The following is a 22,350-nucleotide window of genomic DNA, read 5'->3' as shown; positions in this document are numbered from 1 at the left end:
TTGTCCAAACTTGTATCTAAGCTTCACAAAGTGATAAGTATGAACACCTTCAAGTCAACCCAATCCCTCCTGAGGTCTGCATCTTGAAAAAAAAAAAAAGAAAACCTTCCTAAAAAAGATATATAATTGACGTAATTCTGATATATATATATATATATTTAATTTTAAAGATAAATAAAATTCATGGAGATTGCACTGGACCCAAAAACTCCTGACTCCTGCATGACCTCTCTTTTTAGCAGGCCCCTCAATGTATACATTCTGGGAGAAAGATGGGGCAAACTTCTAATTCCTTTAAAAAGATTCTTGTGGCAGATCCACATGATCTGCTCATGCCATGGAGTTCCCATCTTCAGGCTTGCTGATTAAGGTAATACAATATGGCTTTAATATATGAAATGAAAGCAAAAAATGAATGATGTGAAAGCATATTGCCCGTTGGTTAGAGTCTAAATATGGGAGATCTTTTTATTTATACGTTTGCTAAAAAGTCTCTGTATCCTGTTTCTTTGAGATATAATATAGGTGATCCACACTGTACACTGTACAATGAGTTGTTCTATCATCATCAAAGGATTTGATTCTGAATCCCATGGGGGCTGCCCTCGTGTTTTGTCTATCCAAAAAGGAAAACAGTTTTGTTAATTTTGTGGAAAATGCATACAGTTATGATTGTTTCTTAGAACTAAAAGCTTGTTTAGTGGCTATAGAAACTTTTGCAAGTCTTGACATTTATGGATACTGCTCCGTGAAGCTTCTATCATATTAGGCTTAGAGGAGGAAAAGGACCTAGAAGGTCAGTATTCCTGCAGTTGCATGACCTAGCATATGCTTTAAGAGCTTCCTCTGTTGCATTGGTCCTTTGTTTCCTAATTATCATCTGGTTAGCAGCACCTTGAATCATGGTTTTTTTTTTTTTCTTTATGCTACCATTTAAATTTTTGTGCAGACTGTCAATCAGCATGAAGCTGCTAGTAATAACATATTAGACTGAAATAGTTTAATTTATTAAAGCTTGGAATACGACAACTGAGTGTTGCATCTACAGATATACATTGGGCAGACAAATGGTGCAAACAACAAAATCAAAGCAGAGGTATCAGGACACAGTCCTGCTGTATCACATTGAGACTTCTGCTGTGTATTTGGCTTTGTAATGTCCATATTGCATTTCATTTCTTATGTTAGCTTTCATATGGGTCTGCTTGGTGTAGTGGAATAATAGGTTGTTAGCTCTCGTGAGTAGCCTCTATCTCTCAAAGCTATCAGGACACAGGCCAAAATCAAAATGATTGATTTTTTGTTCAAGCTTCCAAGGATGTAAAATTGACCTGGTTATTATCAAGCTTAGCTTACTGTTTACATTTCTCCACCGAAACTCTGCAAACTTTCAGGATTGGAGGTTCCCTTGTTTAAGTCAGTTCCGCAGGATTAGTTGTTGGCACATTTGGTGTTTGAAGTTCTGCTCATCTGATCAGAGCTTTCTTCAATCTTTTTGAACCGTTAAACTAGCATGCAACATTGTGTTTGCCCTAATTTTGTCAAAAAATGATGATGCATGCAAGAACCAATGGAGTTCACTTTCTAATGGTTCATGAATAATGTGTACTGTGAACCAGAAAAGCAATGTAAAAGTCTATGTATGTTTCTGCATCTTAACGACAGTTTGGCCATGTACAAGACGGTAAATGATTTTAGTATAATTGACTAGACATTTTCATGTCTTAATATGTCGGCTCTCTTTCTTTCTCACTCCCTCTTTTTCTTCTGCTGGTATACTGGCTTGTATCGGTGCCAACCTCTTGTTGGCATTTTGTAATGTTGAAATCTCTCTCTCTCTCTCTCTCTCTTCAGATATATTACGCGCACACACAGTTTCATGGTAATGAGTTATGCAATCTTTTAGGTTACAATGATCACATTGCTGGTATTACGGGACCAACAATAATTTCCCGGGGAAGGGAATCCTATAGACAGAATATATCTAGTGAAATAATCACCGGTATAGGTGTCGGTGACCGCTACTGAATAACGACATTCCGTTCCCAAATGGTTTTCGGTTTGCAACGGTTGCAACTGTCGGCAATTCTTTTGTGACACGGGAATTCTCCCCGTGGCAAGGTTTGCCTATGCGACGGTCGAAGCCGTAGGAAATACCAACAAACGCGCAAGCCCCTAACAGCTCGAACACGGACAACCACCAGTTTTTTTGAGTTGACTCACAAATTATATTTGAACTATTAGTAGGAATGGCGATGATCATCATCCCAAATTAGGAACCGTTTAGTTGGATCAGAAAAAGATAAGGATTCGGAGAGTAATTGCACAAGGTAGACAGTTTTTAAGGCTGAACATGTCTCCGATCGAATCTTGAAGTAACAAAGATGCAACCTGAGTAGATGTAAACTTCGGATCTCGTGCCTATTGGGTCTCGATTCAGTTCTAATGATATTATATTGGTAGTTGACACCAATGTTATTATATTCATGTATCATGGCCCGACTTCCTGCTTCAGTCTTGTGCCTCTATGGTGGGGGTGCAGAGTTGGTGTATAAATGGCCAGTCTTTGTTTTAAATTTTCGGAACATCAACTCTCTATATTGTAAAAGAAGATGTCACCAATATGCAAGTTGAAATACGCTAGGGACGACACCCGGATGCATTAATGGCAGATCTTGTAGCCCAAGAAGATGAGAGATTGGGTAGAAGCTTCGGCATTCTCCCAACAGTGGAAAACTCTGCTCACTCAAAAATGGATCTGGTTTGTGTATATATCAATTCATTTCCTTTTTCCTTGGTAAGAATTGAAATCCACTTCCAACTCTTAACACAATCTGAGAGGCCAACTCCGAAATAGAGTACAAAAAAAAAAAATTCAACACCAGAAAAAATCGCGTTCTAAGTTTACATATGTTGGATTGAAAGAACACCCAACATTATCTCCACAATAATGAGAGAGGCAACATGCTTCGTGCAAATCCAACACTCTTCAACTCTCTCCGCTGCAACAGATTGAGTTGTGGGGCATGTTTTACCCAATGTCTAGAGTTCGACCCTAAAGGATACTATCCTGATCAGGAGCAGAATCAAAATTTTTCATTAGAGAGGGCGAAATGTAGCTTCAAAATGTTAATGTGGGCCAAGATACAACTCTTCAAGATTTTTTATGTAGGCTCAATGAAAATTTGCTAAATTACATGTAAAATTTTCTTTTCTTAAATTTTGCAAGGGGAAATATGGCCCCTACCAGTTCCCGGGCTCTACCCTTCATCTTGATGGTATTGAGAAGTGTTGATCTTGGTTCAAAGGTGCCGTGGTCAAGGCCAAGTGTACCGGTTCTTGTCTGCCACACACAAACACTCTCTCCAACAAGAAAACAAATAAAATTAGAAGGTGGTTTGCCAGGTTTTTCAACAAACTATATATTTTGTAGTTGTAAAGTTAAGATCATCGATATGCTTCAAAGTTTAAACGGCAGATCTCAAGAGGAGAGTTATAACACATCAACGTGAGATTTTTGAATGTTAAATTGCAAAGAGTACGATACAATCAATGTCGTTTGAGTACGAATTTCAATGTCTTGTTAAAAAACAAGGACCTGAAATATTTGAATTTAATATCTTCAGATGCTAGATCGCATGTAATAATTCTGAGTACTGTCCTGGCTTTTTTTGAGTTGTAAAGGCTTGACAGGCCCCAAATCGGTGCACTACTTTCTTCTTGTAGGAAATCAGTTTCACTTATATATTGGCCGTAGCCACGCGACAACTCACCTCAAACGCAATCTATTTGATTAGATAAGGAAAACGGATCCATATCCGAATATGCTTCAGTTAGGCCGTCAAACCCGACTCAGCTATTTGATAAGGATCGAACCCGATTGTACTCATCCAAATTTAGTTTGAAAAATTCAAGACCAACTATTCACAGGAGGGAAAGGAAAAAAATAAAGGGAAGAATTAACCAATCGTGTGTTTGGTTGGCTAATTAAGAAAGAGAAATATAACAAAAAAAAGTTCTATTAAAAAAATGAAAAATAACATTATGATAACTTAAAAATAAGATGAAACACCCGAATTAGACCTATGCTAGTGACTCAAGTACCCGCTCATCGTATTATACAAGTTGGGTTTGAATATAAAACTTTTTTTTTTTTTAACAAATCACATTTACAAAATCAAGATTGTCAATTTTTACTCTATAATATAAATATTCTAATGGGTGCTTCTGACCAAATCAAAGTATTATGTGATTAAATTTGATCATTTTTTTTCCTCAAAATGAAAGTTTTAGTTGGCAAATTAAGGCGTGAACCGGATCGGGAACTCAACTTGGCCTGTTCAGGCGAACCTTGCCGCCAAAGTTCCTTGCCGCCAAAGGCACGATTGTCCCGTTGCACTTTCAGGAGGAACGACCGTTCGAAGCCGATCGATTCCGTGAGGCCCACGCCCACGGAGACGCCGGTAAAGTTATACCTACCCGTCATGTCCAAGCGGCCGGCCTTTCCTGCACCGTTAGATCGCCCACCCCGAAGTCTAGACCACCACTGAGACGAACGCGACGCAACCCACGTAGCCATTCCGCGAATTCTCCGGTTAAAGGCGCCTCTGGAATCTCGCTTCGTTTTTACGTGTCGCTCCTACAAGAAAGCTTTCGTGAATTCTCTCTCTCTCTCTCTCTCTGTTGAGTGATCGGCCGGTCGGAGGACGACGGCGGTGATGCTGGTCGATGCGAACGCCGTCCATTTCCTGCAACTCTGGAGTTCTCGGAGTCCCCTTCGTTCTATTCTTGTTTGCTTAATTTCCTTTTGTTTGTGTTCTCTCTTCTCCTTGGCAAACTCTGACTGACAACCCTACAATACCGTCCCTCCCAGATCGAGGGAGAAAGGGGCAGGAAAGATGTTGAAGGATCAAGTAGCGTTTCTGCTTCAGAAGTACCTCGGCAATTACGTCCGAGGGCTCTCCGCTGAGGCGCTGAAGATCAGTGTGTGGCAAGGTAAACGCCGTGACTTCGACTAGGAATGCATCCGTTTTGTTTACTTCATGCCTAGTTCGTCCTCCTTCTCGTCGTTCCTTTCCTGGATTTCGAGTGCGTTCTTGGTTGCGTTTTTTCGTTTGGGTGGTCGACATCACGCCCGACATCGGCGTGGCTGCTGTGGCCGTCTGGTTGATTTTACGACAGCCTGTTGATTGTTGTGAAAGGAAGGCGTTAATTTGGTGCTTGATTATTTCGAATTTGATTTCATCGGAAGAGGGTGTTAACTAAATGCTCTGTTTTCTGGGGAATGCAGGAGATGTGGAACTGACGAATATGCAGTTGAAGCCGGAGGCATTGAATGCTCTTAAGCTGCCAGTGAGAGTGAAGGCTGGTTTCCTTGGGTCGGTTAGACTCAAGGTTTGTTCCTTCCTCTTCTCCTTCACCAGCTTGTTTGAATAGTTTGATTAAATTGATTAACGCGTCTAATGATCGTGCTTGTTTGTGGAAAATGTGAATCCTAAGGCTCCAGACTGCCAACTTCTAGTTGCTCGTATTCCATGGTGGCCTCTCGAGGATTCGAGGATGCATGGTATTATGGTGACATTTGATGGTTGTGTTGTATATTTGTTTGTGATGTAGGTTCCTTGGAGTAGGCTTGGTCAAGAGCCGGTTCAGGTTTACTTGGATAGGATCTGTATATTGGTTGAGCCAGCAACCCAGGTGGTTGGGTGCTATGAAGACGGCCTATTAGAAGCGAAGAAAAACCTAGTGCGGGTAATGATCATGCGATGCTGCTGTCAGACGTTATGGTGGTTCCTTTTCTTTGTGAGTTCTCATTATGTTACCTTCTGCTGCCAGGAAATGGAAAGGAAGCTTCTCGAGGCAAGGCAACACCAAAAAGTTGAAGTGGTGGGTTTCTATGTGCTAATCTGGACTGGTACTTATTACCCAGATATCATAGGACCAATTGCACGTATTATAGATTGTTATTTTCCTCTAGTTTTCTCTTCTTTTGAATGTTTCCTCTAGTTATGCACTTTAGCATCACAATACAGTATTTAATTAATCGAAGGTTCTCTTCCATACATTAGTTTGGATGAAGCGAATAGAAAGCGATTATGTGGATTCCCCACGTATCTCCAGTAACATGAACTGTCAATCCCAGAGAACTATTTTTGTGCTTCAGTTCCCTATATTGATTTTGGAAGAAGAGAGAAGTGCTTCTTGTAGATTCTCACCCATCCACCCTAATATAAATCATAAACGAACTTGTGTAAACACGTTTTATGTCCTGCACTAGGATTATGAAAGTTATTTCTATTGCTTCAATACGTAGAGGAGTTTTCAAGGAAGACCTGTGGTGTGAGCACCTGTCAAAATCTCATGTGAAATAGGCCCTGTTTTTAGGTTCTGAATCTTCTGATAATTAAAAAAATAGTAAACTATAAATGTGAGCTAAAAAGGAAAAAAAAAAAAAAAGATGATTCGGGCAAATCTTGCGAGAGAATGACGTTGGAATGGTCTTTTGAGTATGGACACAAACTGATGCTTAAAGTGCTTGGTGTTAAAATTGCCTAGATGAGGCAGACTGATAAAGGGAGCACTTGGAACAGCAATATGGCTGACGTCATGGTGCAGGTTATGGTGCTTATTCACCATCCCTACAAAAAGAGTTAAGACATCTTCCCCCAATGAGAACTGCACGAAACTTGAAAGTAATAATGTATCCTTAGTGAGAAAAGGTAGTTCACCATAATTGGGAGCTAATCAGTAAATGCATGGTAGACGGAATGAGTTGAAATTCTCAGCCAATTTTATCTGGAAAAGTTTCAAGGCACACTTGAGCCTTTGGAAGTGGAGACAACTAAAAGCATAAAGGTTTGCAGTTTTTTTTTAAAAAAAGGCCCCTTTTTCCAACTTACATTTGTCTGTCAGTGACTCCATGGGTTAATGGGTTGACACAACCAAAATAACCTGAAGATAGGTTCTTATGTCCATTGTTTGATGTTAACCTCTTTAACTGTTATTGAGCTATTAATGAATATTTAATGAGATTTACATTAAGTGTTTTCAGCCAGCCTTAAACTGTTTAAAATTTTAAATAATGTTAAATACGTGTAATTCTTTATTCTTAACAATATTTTAAGTGAATTCTTGAAGATATTGTTAAATTTAGATGTGATTTAAAAAATAAAAAGGAATTAAGTACATATATTATGTCCTTTTAATGGGAACAATGGCATTTTCTAATAAATTTAGCAGTTTCTTTGAACAAAGAAAAATCATGGACCTTTCTGATTAACTATGAAAAGCCTGAGCAGTTTCATTTGGATAGTTCCATTGTTGCAAGTATCGGCTTTTTTTTTTTAGTATCATGTTAAAGTATAAAAATGATGAAAAAAAGGAAAAAAGGAAAAAACTCTGATAAATTTCTCATATCATCAAACAAAAGTACCACAATTTTATTGCGATATCTTCATGACTTTTTTCGGAGGACAACTTTTACCATTCTAACAACTATTTTGAATTTGTATCACTTTTCACAAATAGGTGAAAACTCATAATTTCTTACTACTAACCTTTTTTTCTGAATTTTCATGTTTTTCCTGTTTAAACATTTTTTCTACGGACTTTCTGATTAATACCTCAGAACCTTCCCAGTAAAAACTTGAGAACGATACTTGTGAAAATGAAAATATCTTTAGGAAAAGAGTGTACATTCCATGGTGAGAATCATTTCAGATTTGCAAACCTTCAAATTTTTTTTGGAGTGGTTCTGCTTTGCTTGAAAGCTTGCAGAACATGTAGCAGTAGCACTTTCAACTTGAGTTGGGGAAGTGCAGTTGCAGTGAGATTTTCGAAGCTGTGCCCTTCTGTATTCCATGCATGCTACCACATGCAGAAGATGATGATCTCAGGTAATTCAAGAAATAAATAATAGTTAAGAAACAAAAACAATAAGAAGTTATGAATCATAATGTTGTGCTTTACATTTGGGATATATAAACACAATTATTAGACTATTGACTTCATAAGTTTTGCAGGCTAATGTCTTTGAGAGTTGTACTGGTGGTACAGTTGTTTCAGTTTTTTGCTTTAGTCATTTTAGATTACAATATTACAGATTCTATAATGTGCTAGGGATGGGCAGCATACTGGTTTAGGCTTGCTGAAAGGTCTGACAAGTTTAAAGGCCAAAAATTCAGCCGAGCTTGACCTATATGTGCTGAATCTGGAAAAGGAGAAAAGTGGACAGAGGAACTATAGAGTTTTCTTTTAAGAAAATTTTATGATATGCTGAGGTCCAATATGATAGTCAGGTGCTTGCTTTCATATTTTAACCAACACAATAGCTAGATTGGTTTAGCATGTTTGGGAAATTTCTGGCATTCTGTAGGGAGTTCTTCTGTTAATGCTTCTTTTGTTTCTGGTTTGAATGTTATTCCTGAGAAAAGTGGCAGGCTGGAAGTATAAAAATGCAATAGGAAACCTTGGGTTACTTTTAGTTTTTATGTCAAATGAGATGTAATAACTACAGGACAATGTTATCAGAATCGGCTGATTTGAATTGAATTCTTGACAAGCCAATTCAATTTCATGCCGATTCCAGAGTGCCACATGTCAACTTTTAACTATTTTAAAACATTTTAAAATATCAAGTAATTTATTATACATTTTCCATTTATTTATCCTGAAAACAACTTTTTAAATATTTTGACCAATTCACAACTGATTCAGCTGAATCAGCAGCCCAATCAGTTTGTGAACAATCAGTTTGGTTCACAAACTGATTTTTGCAACACTGGTTGAGATACTTAAGAGAAAAAACCATTGCAAGCTATTATTTCAGAATCTGTGCTTTCAAGTTTCAAAGGCAGAAAGACTTGTAACGAAGAGTAGCTTCTTACTGAGTTTTTTCTTTGGTGGCTCCCATGTTCAATAATTGATATTTATTGTAGGAAATGCTACATGTGTTCACCAAAGATATGCCTTACATATGACTTGGAGATTATAGGCATTGTGTCAAATTGGTTTTCTGTTTTGATGACAGAATACAACATGGCTTGGTTCTTTGATCAATACAATTATAGGAAATTTGAAGCTTTCCATATCAAACATCCATATCAGATATGAGGATCTTGAAAGGTAAAAATATTTTTTACCCTTTTAAAACTTCATGATGACGTGTGTGTATGGAAACCTTATGGCTCCTATTTTGTAGCAATCCTGGACATCCATTTGCAGCAGGGGCAACATTAGCAAAATTGTCAGCAGTAACAGTGGATGAAAGTGGGAAAGAAACTTTTGCTACTGGTGGTGCTCTAGGAGGCATACAAAAGGTACTTGTGCTTGATCATGGTGATGCATGTTGAGAATGTATTCATGAGTGTTGTCATGGTCATTCGCTTTTAGCTATTGGCAATATAAAATACTTTTGTCCTTTTTTGGGCTTTACTTTTACATGGATAATCTGAGGCTGAGTCCTTTTAGGTATTAATTTTGCCAAGTCTTGTAGGCCTCTGTTGTCACAGAATCATAGATTATGCAGTGCAATTCAATCTTCTATCTGTATTTTCAATGCTAATGTATATGTGGTAATCCAATCTGTGCAATGAGTGTTATGCAGTTTGTAGAGCTGGATCGGTTGGCCTTTTATTTTGATTCAGATAGTTCTCCATTGACAACCAGCAAACCATGGGAGGATTTGCTACCATCTGAATGGAGTCAGGTAGAGTTTATGGTTATTCACTTTGGGTTGCTGCTCCTGCATGGATTTCCTATCAGTTTAAAAGGGGTTCTCTTGTGCTGTTCTCAGATATTTGAACTTGCAACTGGAGAAACATCCTCTGCTTCCCATATCAATGGACACAACTATATCTTACAACCAGTGTCTGGGAATGCAAAATATGCCAAGAAGAGAGTAGATGAATCTGGAAGTCTTGACCAGCCTCTTCAAAGAGCAACAGTTTACTTGGACAATGTTGTGTTATGCTTGTCTAAGGTACCTTTTTCTGCTGCTATTTTTTCCTGGTTTATTATTTCTCCTCCTAATACTTGGTCCCTATTTATGCAGGATGAATACCGGGATATCTTGAAAATGGCTGATAATTTCTCTGCCTTTAATAAGCGACTAAAATATGCCCATTATCGTCCAGATGTTGGAATAAAAACGAACCCTAGAGTCTGGTGGAAATATGCTTTTAGAGTGACGATTGACCAATGTAAGAAAGCAAGGTACCCAAACCCGTGATTCTCTCTCTATCTGAAGTTTTTTTTTTTTGGTTAGAAAATAGTAACATTTACTTTAATGATGGTGCAAGAGAAGTCTCTGCTTTCCACATTTTGGGGAAGGGGAGTTGGTTAAAAATGAGGGGAGTTGTTAGGCATAAAATAGATTGACTAAGGGCTTTCAGCCATAAGAAAATATGGATGCCCTAACACGATTATGAACTGAAATGTAAACAATATTTTAGGGTTTCAAAGCTTAGTTGCAATTATAGGACTTAATTTCAATAAGTGTGATCAAAGCCAGTTGCCTGGGACATAATCGTTTTTATCTCAGAAGCCTCCTGTCTCTTCTCCTGATTTTTTCCTCCTTCCTCATGGTATTTCCTTTTCATTGATAATATTTCTGAGTTTCTTTATCACGTAGGATACTCTCTGAGTGTTCACACGGCCTGGTATGAGGTGTCAAATAGATACCTACTTCTCAGATTGTTCTTCCTTTTCCTGTCTTCTGTTTTCGTTTTCTCCCTGTATGTATCATGATCTCCTTTCCAGTTTTTTCTTCTTTCACTAGTTCTGGTTTCTCTTTTTTCTTTCCTTAGGGGGGATGTTGTTGGAAGGGCTTGAATGGCATTAGACAATTTCCAGGAAGGGGAGAGAGAGTGTAGAAAAAAACTCGTTAATATTGAAAATTTATGATCCTCAACAGATTCTTCTTCAAGTAAATGATAGAAATTCTGTATGTTTCTCTCTGTCACACAGGTATGAGGTTTAGCATTTTCCAAAAAAGTTCTGGGGCCGATGTGGATGTGGTAAAAGTGTCTATGTATGGGTGTGAACAATAAAATATATCTCAGTCGGACTTACCAAACTCAAATCAATTTCAAACGAACAGCGGAGCAATCCTATTCTACGAATTAAACTATACATTGAAACAGGTTCACTATCAACTGAAATAAGATTAATATAAACCCATTAAAACAGGTTCAGTTTTAGTCAAAATAACGTTCAATGAATCAATATGAGCCACATAAAAATGGATTTACAGGCCACATGGAAGGCAGATTTACAGGCCGTAAATTGTAAAATATGCATTAAATTGGAGAACATATATGAAAAATTGCAGTAAAATGAGAAACAACATGTAATGGTAATGAAAAAGAACACAAGTTCACATACAACCACAAAACAATCGCCTGGAAAAGAGAGAGAGAGAGCTCCGGTGACCTGAAATCTCGCCAGTCATCTGAGTAGGAACAAGCAGTGTGAGAGGGAGAAGTAAAACAGTGAAAGAGAAGAGGGCCTCAATGTGCCCTATCCCCTTCTCTAAAATTTGCTGAAGAAAAGAAGACATTATGGAAAGCAAATTTTCCAGTTAATGATGAATTTCTCTGCAATCTGGAGAAAATTAACCTGGCGCATGCCCAACTCAAGTTGACTGAGTTCATTCTTTGTTCAACATAAGTCGGGTGCAGATCAAATTTGGACAAAATATGTCCTGCAGTGTGGAGCATGCTTGACTCATGTTAATTGCCATTTTACCGTAGGAGCTGCACCTGCACCTGCATTCACACTTGCCATGTTGATCTTCCCACAAAATTATATACAATTTTTTGTCTTTGTTTGATAGATGACGTACCTCTTTAGGTGCATCTGTGTTATATAGGTTTCTTGATAATGAAATCCTTAGTTGTTGAAGGGGAAGAATCATTGGTTTTAGATGTTGCATTTCCACTTCTCCTTCTCAGTCTCCTTTTCCCTCTGCCCATTAGTGCATGCACATACAATCATAGCATATGCTGGATGTCTTTGATTTACATGATTTTTTTAACATTTGGAAAAGGAAAACTAGCTGTTATGGTATTTGGATGAGAGAGCTGCAGCTCCAAAAATCTAAACACAAGGAAAGCAAGTGAGGGTGCTAGCCCGAATGATCAAGAAATAGAGTGAGCTCGAATACCAAACAAACAATAAATATGAAGGTAGCGAGTGAGGGTGCATCTGCTCCAAACAGTCCTATACCAAGCGAGGGATGGCAATAGGCCAAACAATAAACATCAAGATAGTATGGAACCATAAGTGACTGGTCATACTTCTAAAAATTTAAGACCAATACTATTTCTCAAACTATATTTGATGCATTCCCATGTTCATGATTTTTCATCAAACCAGCATGTGAATGTTAAAATGCAGAGGGTGATTAAACGACCAACTGGTGAATAAATCATATTATATTAACTATATGCGTGTATTTATGGATGTACATATGTGTATGCATGTGTGTGTCTAATGTATTTGAGTTGTTTTAAGCCAATCCAATGGTGTTGACACATTGGTATGCTCAGGATGATAATAGGAGTTTTCTTAACTAAAAGAAATTAAAATATAATTTTCAGTGATATTGCATGGGATTTCATAGATTAATTGAACTATAAGATTTAAGCTTTAGTCTCTATGTCTTCTTTTAAGTTCAAACTATCTTCTTTTCTTGATTATAGTTCCCACTTTCCAGTGATCCTTCTTGGAAAAGTTATTTTCTCTCCATGCTTATTTGGTTTAGCTGCTGTTCTGTTGCTAATTAGGAGTACTTGACGGTGACTTGTTATTTACTGCAGTGGAAGGCTATCTTGGGATCAAGTTTTGAGATACACAAAATTATTAAAGCGATATGTTTCTCTTTATGCATCTCTGTTGAGATCCAACTTGGATCGTTCACTTATAGATGATCACAAAGAGATTGAAGAACTTGATCGCCAGCTGGATGTTGAAGTCATTGTTCAGTGGAGGTAAAATGATCATCCTTTAGCCTGTCATTGTGGTCACACATCACACTCACCTCATTGCAAGGACCCCCTTCACTTTTCATGGCAGAAAAGAAAAATAAATGGAATAGTATAGACAAAACTGACACCTCCATAGTGGTTAGGGGCATTAGTTACACTGGCCCATGTAAAATGGGTGCTTCCTTCCATCTGGATGAGCAACTTAGTGGATATCTATCATTTAGTGGAAGAAAAGGACTTCCTTCTGAAATGATCAACCCAGTCCTCTCTTAAAATATGAAAAGCAAATCCCTTTCCCTACATTTCCTGCCTTACTCACTTGAGATAGTAACGCCACACCAGCTGGAAGGCCCTGCCTATGCGAACCAATGTTCACTCAAAAGCATGGAATGGGTTCCAGTTTCTCTAGTGCATTAATGGTTATTTCCTCTATGTGCATCATAGCTTAATAATCATAACGTGTCACATAGGGTGAACATTGTGCAACTGTTTGGTTTTCCACATTTTTTGGCATTTCTCTGTGTAAATAACCCAATGAGTTTGCAGTTCACAACATCTTCACGTGCATGGCTGCATCACCAGGATGGCCTCCTACCGCATGCAAATGTGTTTGCAGCTTTTTTCTTACAGGGCATATATGACAGGGCAATTATGGGCACATCTAGAATAACTTTAAATGCAACATTTTCCGTTCATCAAACAGAAAGAAGGAAATAGCTCTGCTAGTTTATTTATGAGAAAAAACCATCAACATTATAATAATTTATAAATCAATTTTTGGAATTGGAGGAAGGTGAATTTTTATCTGATCATGTTCGTGCTTGTTTGACTTTTTGCATTTTTTTTCTTCCATCTAATCCGCTGTAAATCTTCATGAGTATATGATGGTTCTGAGCTACCTTTCTTACCTCAGCTTAGATGCTACTGAGTTTGTTATAAATTTCTCATGGGTTGAACATTACAAAGGGACATTATTGTAGTTTATACAAACAGTTCTGCTTTGGGCCATGCAGCACCAGGAACTTGTGCATATGCTAAAGGTCTTATGAGGTGACAATTAATGTAACTTTTGTTTGCAGTAAAAGATGTGTGATTTTTCTTACTTGTAAAAAGCTGCACATATATACATCATATCCATATGTGGGGAAAGGGGAGGGGTTGATGAAGGTAAGCTTTTCATGGATGTTAACAAGTCACTATCACAAATTAGTATATCCACTATAAAGTAAAAAGAAAGTGCCTGATTATGCTTTAATACTGACCTGTATGGGTGTTCCAATCTTTTTTGGGGTAGATAACACAGTTAGAATCTTATTTTGAAAATGTAGGGACCCATATGTATGCTTTCAGTTCAAATCCTCCCTCCCTCTCACAGACATACATGCATGCACACATACACTTGTTTTTATGTGGGCATGTGTTTGTGCCTTTTGGCAATGGATGTATGAGGGCATCCTTTTTCATTTACCATGGTATTCTCACCTTCTTTTTATTAGAATGATGGCGTACAAGTTTGTCGAGCAGTCAATGGAAACTGGTAATCAAAAGAAGCAGAAGGCAAAAGGGTCGTGGTGGTCATTTGGACGGTAAATGCATTAAAGTATTTCAACCATTTGTATGTTATATTCTTTACTTTCTAGTTAAATCTTCTGGTCTTCTTGTGTGCAGGTCGGGCCAACCAGTTAAGGATGGGTCAGAAGCCTGGAGTTTCAGTGAGGAAGACTGGGAACTGCTAAACAGGATGATTGGCTACAAGGAGGGTGAGGATGAACGCTTGATGGAACCAAAAGAAAACGTGCTGCACTCCTTGTTTGAAGTATATATGAGGCGCAATGCTTCAAAACTTGTTGGTGATAATCAGAAGTGTCTTGCTGAGCTATCATGTGACGCGTTGGACTGCTCTATACAGTTGTATGAAGAGAGAAAAATATTTGACTTAAAGTTGGGTTCTTACAGGCTTAATTCTCCGAATGGTCTTCTTGCTGAGGTATGGATGAATTTGCATGTTTTGGTGGAAAGAACAGGATTTCTAGACATCTTGCTTTACGTGCTACTATTCTTGCAGAGTGCTGACAGGTATGAATCTTTAGTTGCTAAATTCACATACATGCCAGTAGATGTTCAACTGGACTGGAGTCTTATAGCAAGAGCTTCTCCATGCTACGTGACGGTACATTGATTATCCATTTTATAGAGTTCAAATTTTCTTTCTACTTTGATTCACTGATAATGTGTTTGCTCTGTCTATCAGTACTTGAAAGATTCCATTGACGAAATTATCAGCTTCTTCAGAAATAGTGCAGATATTAGTCAAGCAATTGCTTTGGAAACTGCCGCTGCTGTACAGGTAAATCTTCACACTATTGGGAACCTCACATTGTTCTGCTGGATATCATTTCCATAATTCTGTGTCCATTCAATTCAGATGACAATTGATGGAGTCAAACGTACAGCCCAACAACAAATTTCAAAGGCTTTAAAAGACCGTACCAGGTTCACATTTTCTGTCTTATTATGTATTCCAATGATGTTGGTGACGTGCATTTCAAGGTTGGCCCATATATGGAAAACCTCCTTTTGTAAACGAGTAAACCTGCTTCTGATGATCCCTGAGAACTCAATAAACAAGAATGAGCGCCAAGGGTCATGAAACCAAAGGTTCAAGTAAACCAAAACGCAAATGCTTAATGTGCACTAAGGCACAAACTGAAAACTAAGGCTTTATTGAATGAGCTAGAGATCAAACAAAGGAATAATACATAATTAAAAAATATCACTTTTTTATAGGCTCATTATCTTTTAAATGTAAAGATTTCATCCATAAGGTAGATTATAGGACAAATATATAAAATGACTAGCGTGCTACTGAGTGCTTGTTTCTATATGTCTATATAGATATACCTACTCTTGATTCTATTAGTTGTCTAAAAACTGGAGCCAAGGTGATTTAGCACTTTAGCGCCTGCCTTTTATTTTTTCCAATTTGATTCTGAAGGGGGTTTCCTTTTCTGTCAAAAAGAAAAAACCCAGAGGCATAACCAAGAAGAGTATTGGTATATAGAAGTATAGAATATTAACATTTCTAGCTTATAGAGGTGTACTTGTAAGTTGTAACCTATGTCACATAGGTACGGGTATGGATGCCGGTACAGGTATCAAACAAACAGAATAACATATTCATAAATCATGGTCCAAAATAAATTTATAGATACTACACATAAGTGCACAGTGTGAACTTATGTGATGCAGCTCCAACGATGTTGACTGAAAAACACACAAATCAGGTTACCTCCAATGGACCAGAAAAACGCACAAATCAGGCGACAATGGCTTATTTTCAGTGTGGGAACCGCGAACAGAATAGTTCAAATCCAAGAAAGGGAAAGTGGCCGAAATAAATAAGTCGATAGAGGATGAAAATACTTGCTGCCAGTCGATGAGAAAGCCTGTCCGATTGGAATAAGCTTAAATGTTGGACAGAAAAAAACACCCCAATCAGGCGATGGAAAAGCATATGACGTTTGAATACCACAGCGAAGGCATCGCCATTAGCTGGAGAAGTCGTCGTTTGCTAGAATACTCGATCATGTGCTGGAAAACAATGAACGGAGGTCGCCGGAGTTGCACTTACTGTTCGCCTGAGCAGTGAGCACCGCTGGTCGCTGTGGGTGAAACCCAGACGCTGCGTTTTCTTAAAGTTAAAAAAACATAAAGCCTAACCTGTGGGAAATTTTGGACTCGGTCAACTTTGATGAGTTCAAAAATTGATGGAAACATACTTGAGTATGTTGACCATACCCGGTACGGTCAATGTCGTACCGAGTACATACCGGTACCAATACCACTATCATAAGGAACGGTACCTGTGTTACATAGGTTGTAATAGTCACAAAAAACGGGTTAAAAAAACCCGAGAAAATGAAATGCCGTTTAAAACTAAAAAAAAAAACGTTTTTTTTTTGAGAAAAACGTTAAAAACGAAAAAATGGTTTTTTCTATTTTTTATTTGTTGCAAATCTACTTATCTTTTGATGTTTGTGTTATTATTTTCTCACTTATTTTTTCCTCATTTTTAGTTTTTTTTTTTTAAATACCGTTTTTCCCATATTTTTCAAGCCCGCGTTATTATACCCGAGAAAAACCTCGCCGTTTAAAACTCTGAGACATTATTTGTGACTATAGATAGTTGTAACATAGTTAGTCTGTGATCAATAAGCATAAATTCTTCGAGACTCATTTCCTTTCCCTAAATACTTCATTTTTTTTTCGCATGTGTTTTTTATTTTTGGTGGGGGAAGCTGGGTTGAGTTGGGTGGGGGGGGACAGGTAAGTGGGATTTTGGGGTCACTAAGGTCTTGTCTTCATGAAATTACAAGGCTTTGATTGTTGACGACTTGACGTTTCTGTGCCATCAGGTTTTTTCTGGATTTGGATATTGCAGCACCGAAGGTTACCATTCCAACTGCATTTTTTCCAGAAGACTATCAAGCAACAAAACTGCTGCTTGATCTTGGGCATTTTACACTTTGCTCACAGGTACTTTCTTTGAAGCTAATTATCTAACATTTCAGTAGTGAATGAGAGAAAATTGAAACATTTTATTTGCAAAGGATGACCACGATTCAAGTTCTGTGGAGGAAGAGGAGATGTTTTTGAAGTTCAAGCTAGAACTGAAAGATATATCTGCATTTTTGATTGATGGTGATTACTCTTGGGGTGAAAGATCTCTTGGATGTTCTGCAAGTTCTTCACAGCAAAATGCAAAAAGATTTCTGCCTGTTCTGGACAAGTGCGGGGTGGTAGTAAAACTTCAACAGGTATGTGATATGCAAATTTGTCCCCAACAAGGATTTGACATATGAGTGATTCCATTCATTAAAATCAGAGATTTGTTCTGATAGATTTGGGTTGAGCATCCATCATATCCTTCTACAAGGATTTCTGCAAGGCTGCCATCATTAGTTATTCATTTCTCACCAGCACGCTACCATCGGATAATGCAAGTTTTGAAGATATTTCAGTATGATGCATCTGACAATAGCTTGGACCTGCATCCTTGGAGCCAAACTGATCTTGAAGGATGGCTCTCACTTTTGTCATGGAAGGTACATGTTCCTTGAGGTTTATATATATCTATATTGCCCATGAAACATTGTTGGATTTTTCTAACTCTTAATTTTATTTTGTTAGGGTGTAGGAAATAGAGAACCGGTGTGGCAAAGGAGATATTTCTGCCTTGTTGGACCATTTCTTTATATACTGGAAAGCCCAGCTTCTAAGTTTTACAAGCAATGCATCAGGTCTTACAGGCCTACAGCCGCTTTTTTTTGTTCTCCCTTTTCTTTTTCAGAACCCACTTTTTTTCGCATCTTTTATGGCATTGCTTACAATTGTTGTTTCCAACGAATAATTTTCGACTCATGATCCTTCTTGTCCTCTGTGATGGATAGGCTCCTTGGACTGCTTATTCACTATGCATTTACTCTCTCTCTCTCTCACATCAGTCCAACGTTTTAGTGTCTTTCACTGTATCTTTCTTTCTTCAAAGAAACGTGGAGATGTGCAGGACTTCTGATGCTGAATATTTAATCAGATGTGCATTTAGTATCTTTTTGAAATCTTGAATGTCAGTACTATTGATCAACGAATCGTATCGGTTGCATTGCAGGCAAAGCATAGAATGTACTGAATTGCATATAAAGGCTTGATGAAGTAATCATATTTCTGTTGCACTATTTGTTGGAGTAATGGCGTATGATCCTCCTTATAGTTGGAACATGCCTCTATGATCTCTGACTTTATCATAGGAAACATGTAATTCAACATTTAGTTGGTTACTAGACAGTAAGTGGGTCTAACTTGCATTTTCGTCACTGTTGACCCAGTCCCTTGTTCAACTTCTCCTTTAAGTAACATATCCAAAAACTTTCTTGTATGGTGGTTGTGCATGTGAGATATTCTATGATCTAGTCCTGTTTAGCTTTCCCTACTGTGTCAACTGCGTCCTTATATTGAAAAGTTTCATGGGTGGGTGGTTGTTGGTTGTGCATGTCAGATATTTTGCCTCCATGTTGTCCCTGTCTGGTACTCCTCGTTGTTATCTCTGACTTTTCAACACTGAAATGTATGGTGCATTTGTGCAGCTTATATGGGAAACAGATATGGAATGTTCCTCCAGAATATGTGGGAAATGAAGGCCATGTTCTTGCAATATGTGATGGTGGATGGTTGCCCAATATGAAGGTCAGCCATGCTCTCAAGTACTTGTCATTGGCTTCTGCTCCTTCTAGAATTGCTTATATCTGCCGTACTAAATAACCAGATTTCTTTTAGGTAGTGGAAGTAGGTAATGCAGTAATTATTCGATATGACAATGAGGATTTAAGAGGAACGTGGAAGAGTCGACTTCAATCTGCTATCTACCATGCATCGGTATAGCTTCTGACGTTAACTGGACTGTTACTCTGATCGTACCAATTTTAATACTCTCCTCATCATTTCACATGCTGGTTTTTTGTTGCTGTTTCATGGTTGCATTACATACTCCAATTTTTTCAGTTACTGTGGAGCTTCATGTATCTTTATGCTGCACTTGTCATTGGCTTATAGGCACTATTCTAGATTACCTGAACTGAAATAATGTAGTCCTCAAGAGGGCTTTATGATCGATTGGAAGAGCGAAGAGAGGAAACTTGACTTCAGTTTATGGCTAGCAATATTTTTGACATTTATCCTATTAATTTACAATGAACGACTGGGTATCATGCAGTTGGAAATATAATACATGTGAAATTGTCCTAATGGAAATAATAATATTGGTAATTGTTTGATGACACTGTAAATGGTTAATTTGTGCCCCTTTTTTGGTTGGTGCTGTACTTGTTGAGTTTTAACTTTTTGAAATTCATCCTTCTGCTTCTAGGCACATCTTTCAAGTTACACATCTTGAGCAGTGATCATTGTGCTACTTACTGTGTGGAAGTTATATTAAGCTGAAACAGAAGATAGCAGAAGAAAGAGTGAATTGTATAACACAAGCAACCAGATTTAAAGAAAATATAAGTAAAAAAATTAGGAAACTCTCGGCCTGAATCTGATTCTTGCACCCTAATCTATGTGCATCAGAGATTGACTAAAGTATCATTCGCAAAATGGACACCGAATTTGCAATGTAGACAAGGATAACTGAAGAGCTATATGTATGATTACCCCATGTTTAGTACCCCAATTAGTTACTGAAAGGCTTTGCAAGCATGCTATTTTCTTGTGGGACTTCTTCCTTCCTTGTAGACTTCCCCGTCTTGGCATTTTCATGTGGTGTGGCTACATTCACCATTTTTGTCTGGCGTTTTGGTTTGCAATAGCATCATTGTCTTGTAGACATTCGAAAGCTCAGCTTCATGTTACTTTATTCGGCTTAATGCTGCTTCTACATGTTCAATTGAAGGACTGTATGCTAACTACTTCAATGCAGGCGTCCGCTTCTATCACCAATTTCTCAGAATCATCTACTGATGATGGATCTTCCAGTACTACATCTATTGAAGCCACAAATGGGAATGCCTCGATTGGAAACGAGAGACTGTTTATAATTGGTGTTTTAGATGAATTAAGAATCAATTTTAGCAATAGCTATAAGGTAATTAGCATTGAATTTTTCTGCTCCTACTAATTAAATGATTCCACTGCAACAAAAAGCTTGTTGAACTGACCCGTAAGGAATTATTTTTTTAGACCAAACAGAATTTCAAGGAGATGCTCCTTGCAGAAGAAAGTCATTTACTTGAATTCCGTGCAATTGGTGGTCAGGTGCTTTTTGATACGTACATGTTACATATTTTGGAAGCTATATGCGGCATTTCTCTTTGAATTGAGAAGAATTGTTCTTCTAATATGAGCAGGTTGAGCTTTCGATCAGGGTTCATGACATGCGGATTGGTACTGTCTTGAAGTCGATGGAAATTGAAGATTTATATAGCCATCAAGAGAAGGGTTCACCTCGTTATGTTGCAAGATCATTTATTGAGTGCATGGAACATGAATCCATTAGTACATCATCTTTTGATAGCAACAGTGCTCAAACGAAAAATGATGATGAAAAGTTTTTTGAAGCTTCTGAAAGTTTGGTGGATTCAGTTGATTACCATGAATCCCCTTTGAAATCTTCTGAAGATATTATGGCCAAGTTTGCAGCTGAATCTGCCATTTCCTCAAAGGAGCCTGCAAGTTTTAGTCGGATAACTGGCTTGCTACCTGATGATGTTCATGATGACAGGGGTGGAATCTCAATTGGTGATACCTTGGATAACTTTGTAAAAGCCCAAATTATTATTCATGACATAGATTCACCAGCATATTCCAACATAGACAAGGAGGTGAAATTTTGAGTCCTTTTCTCCTATTGCCTTTTCTCTGTATTGTGTTGTTAATTTTCATATGATTTCGTAGATTCCTTGTCTAGCACTTGTAGATCTAAAATAATGTTTTTTTGCAGGTAATTATATCCCTGGCAACATTGTCATTTTTCTGTTACAGGCCCACAATCCTTGCAATTTTTGATTTTGTGAATTCTATTAACTGGGACGATGGTGCGCATGGGTCTGGCAACAAAATTCATGGGTCATCATCTACATCAGATAGTGCTAATATCATAGATGACCACACAGAAAATCTAAACTCCAAGTTCCAGGACACTGTTGCGAGAGGGTTACTAGGAAAGGGAAAATACAGGGTTATGTTTTCATTGTCCTTGAATATGGCCAATGCCTGGATATTGTTGATGAAGGAGGATGGAATACCACTTGCTACATTATCACAGAACAATCTGCATACTCATATAAGAGTATTTTTCAAACTCCTTTCTCTTTTTTTTTCACTAACTAGTGGTTCCTTGGTTTGCACAATTTTTTATTTAAACCTTAATATTCAGGTGTTTCAATCTTCGTTCAGCATAAATGCTGCTCTTGGAAATCTGAAAATAAGTGATAATAGCTTGACTCCCACCCATGATTATTTCTGGATTTGTGACATGCGAGATCCAACTGGCAGTTCATTTGTTGAGGTATCGATGTTTTTCTTTTGCTTGTATCAATGTTCCTTTTTTACTTTTGCCTGATGTTCTTGAAAAAAGAAAATATCCTAACCGTGAAAAGAAAAAGAAGAGAGGGTGGAAAACAGAAAGATGTATGCTGAAGGGTGGCAAGAAAAACAATTGACAGACAAACCCCTTTCGCCATTCATTTGCTTACAAATCGAAGTATAGTCATATGTGGAAGAACATATAAAAGGTCAACACAGGAAAGGTCAGACATGGATCTTCGATGGCCTGCATGGGGATGTTATAAGAAAAAAAAAAGGCTGGTCA

General features: G+C 37.8%; 1 protein-coding gene across 1 annotated transcript in view; it reads left to right on the top strand.

Moving 5' to 3' along the window:
• The first annotated feature begins 4,456 nt into the window (after positions 1-4,456).
• The window catches only part of LOC116265643 (uncharacterized), a 72,563-nt gene continuing 54,669 nt past the window's right edge, over positions 4,457-22,350 (top strand). The window contains exons 1-26 of the mRNA XM_031646389.2: positions 4,457-4,995; positions 5,291-5,394; positions 5,617-5,751; positions 5,836-5,886; positions 9,029-9,123; positions 9,200-9,317; positions 9,605-9,706; positions 9,794-9,979; positions 10,052-10,212; positions 12,819-12,989; positions 14,483-14,572; positions 14,655-14,973; positions 15,052-15,156; positions 15,238-15,333; positions 15,412-15,479; positions 17,402-17,522; positions 17,597-17,803; positions 17,888-18,091; positions 18,177-18,286; positions 19,130-19,229; positions 19,320-19,418; positions 20,461-20,625; positions 20,721-20,795; positions 20,888-21,361; positions 21,481-21,828; positions 21,916-22,047. Of these exons, the coding sequence (XP_031502249.1) occupies positions 4,899-4,995; positions 5,291-5,394; positions 5,617-5,751; positions 5,836-5,886; positions 9,029-9,123; positions 9,200-9,317; positions 9,605-9,706; positions 9,794-9,979; positions 10,052-10,212; positions 12,819-12,989; positions 14,483-14,572; positions 14,655-14,973; positions 15,052-15,156; positions 15,238-15,333; positions 15,412-15,479; positions 17,402-17,522; positions 17,597-17,803; positions 17,888-18,091; positions 18,177-18,286; positions 19,130-19,229; positions 19,320-19,418; positions 20,461-20,625; positions 20,721-20,795; positions 20,888-21,361; positions 21,481-21,828; positions 21,916-22,047 (3,933 nt within the window). The 5' untranslated portion in view covers positions 4,457-4,898. The remainder of the gene's footprint in view (positions 4,996-5,290; positions 5,395-5,616; positions 5,752-5,835; positions 5,887-9,028; positions 9,124-9,199; positions 9,318-9,604; positions 9,707-9,793; positions 9,980-10,051; positions 10,213-12,818; positions 12,990-14,482; positions 14,573-14,654; positions 14,974-15,051; positions 15,157-15,237; positions 15,334-15,411; positions 15,480-17,401; positions 17,523-17,596; positions 17,804-17,887; positions 18,092-18,176; positions 18,287-19,129; positions 19,230-19,319; positions 19,419-20,460; positions 20,626-20,720; positions 20,796-20,887; positions 21,362-21,480; positions 21,829-21,915; positions 22,048-22,350) is intronic.

Source organism: Nymphaea colorata, chromosome 12 (genome assembly GCF_008831285.2).
Source record: "Nymphaea colorata isolate Beijing-Zhang1983 chromosome 12, ASM883128v2, whole genome shotgun sequence".
NCBI lineage: Eukaryota > Viridiplantae > Streptophyta > Magnoliopsida > Nymphaeales > Nymphaeaceae > Nymphaea > Nymphaea colorata.
Note: the sequence above shows the minus strand (reverse complement) of the source record. Positions and strands in the feature narration are given on the sequence as shown.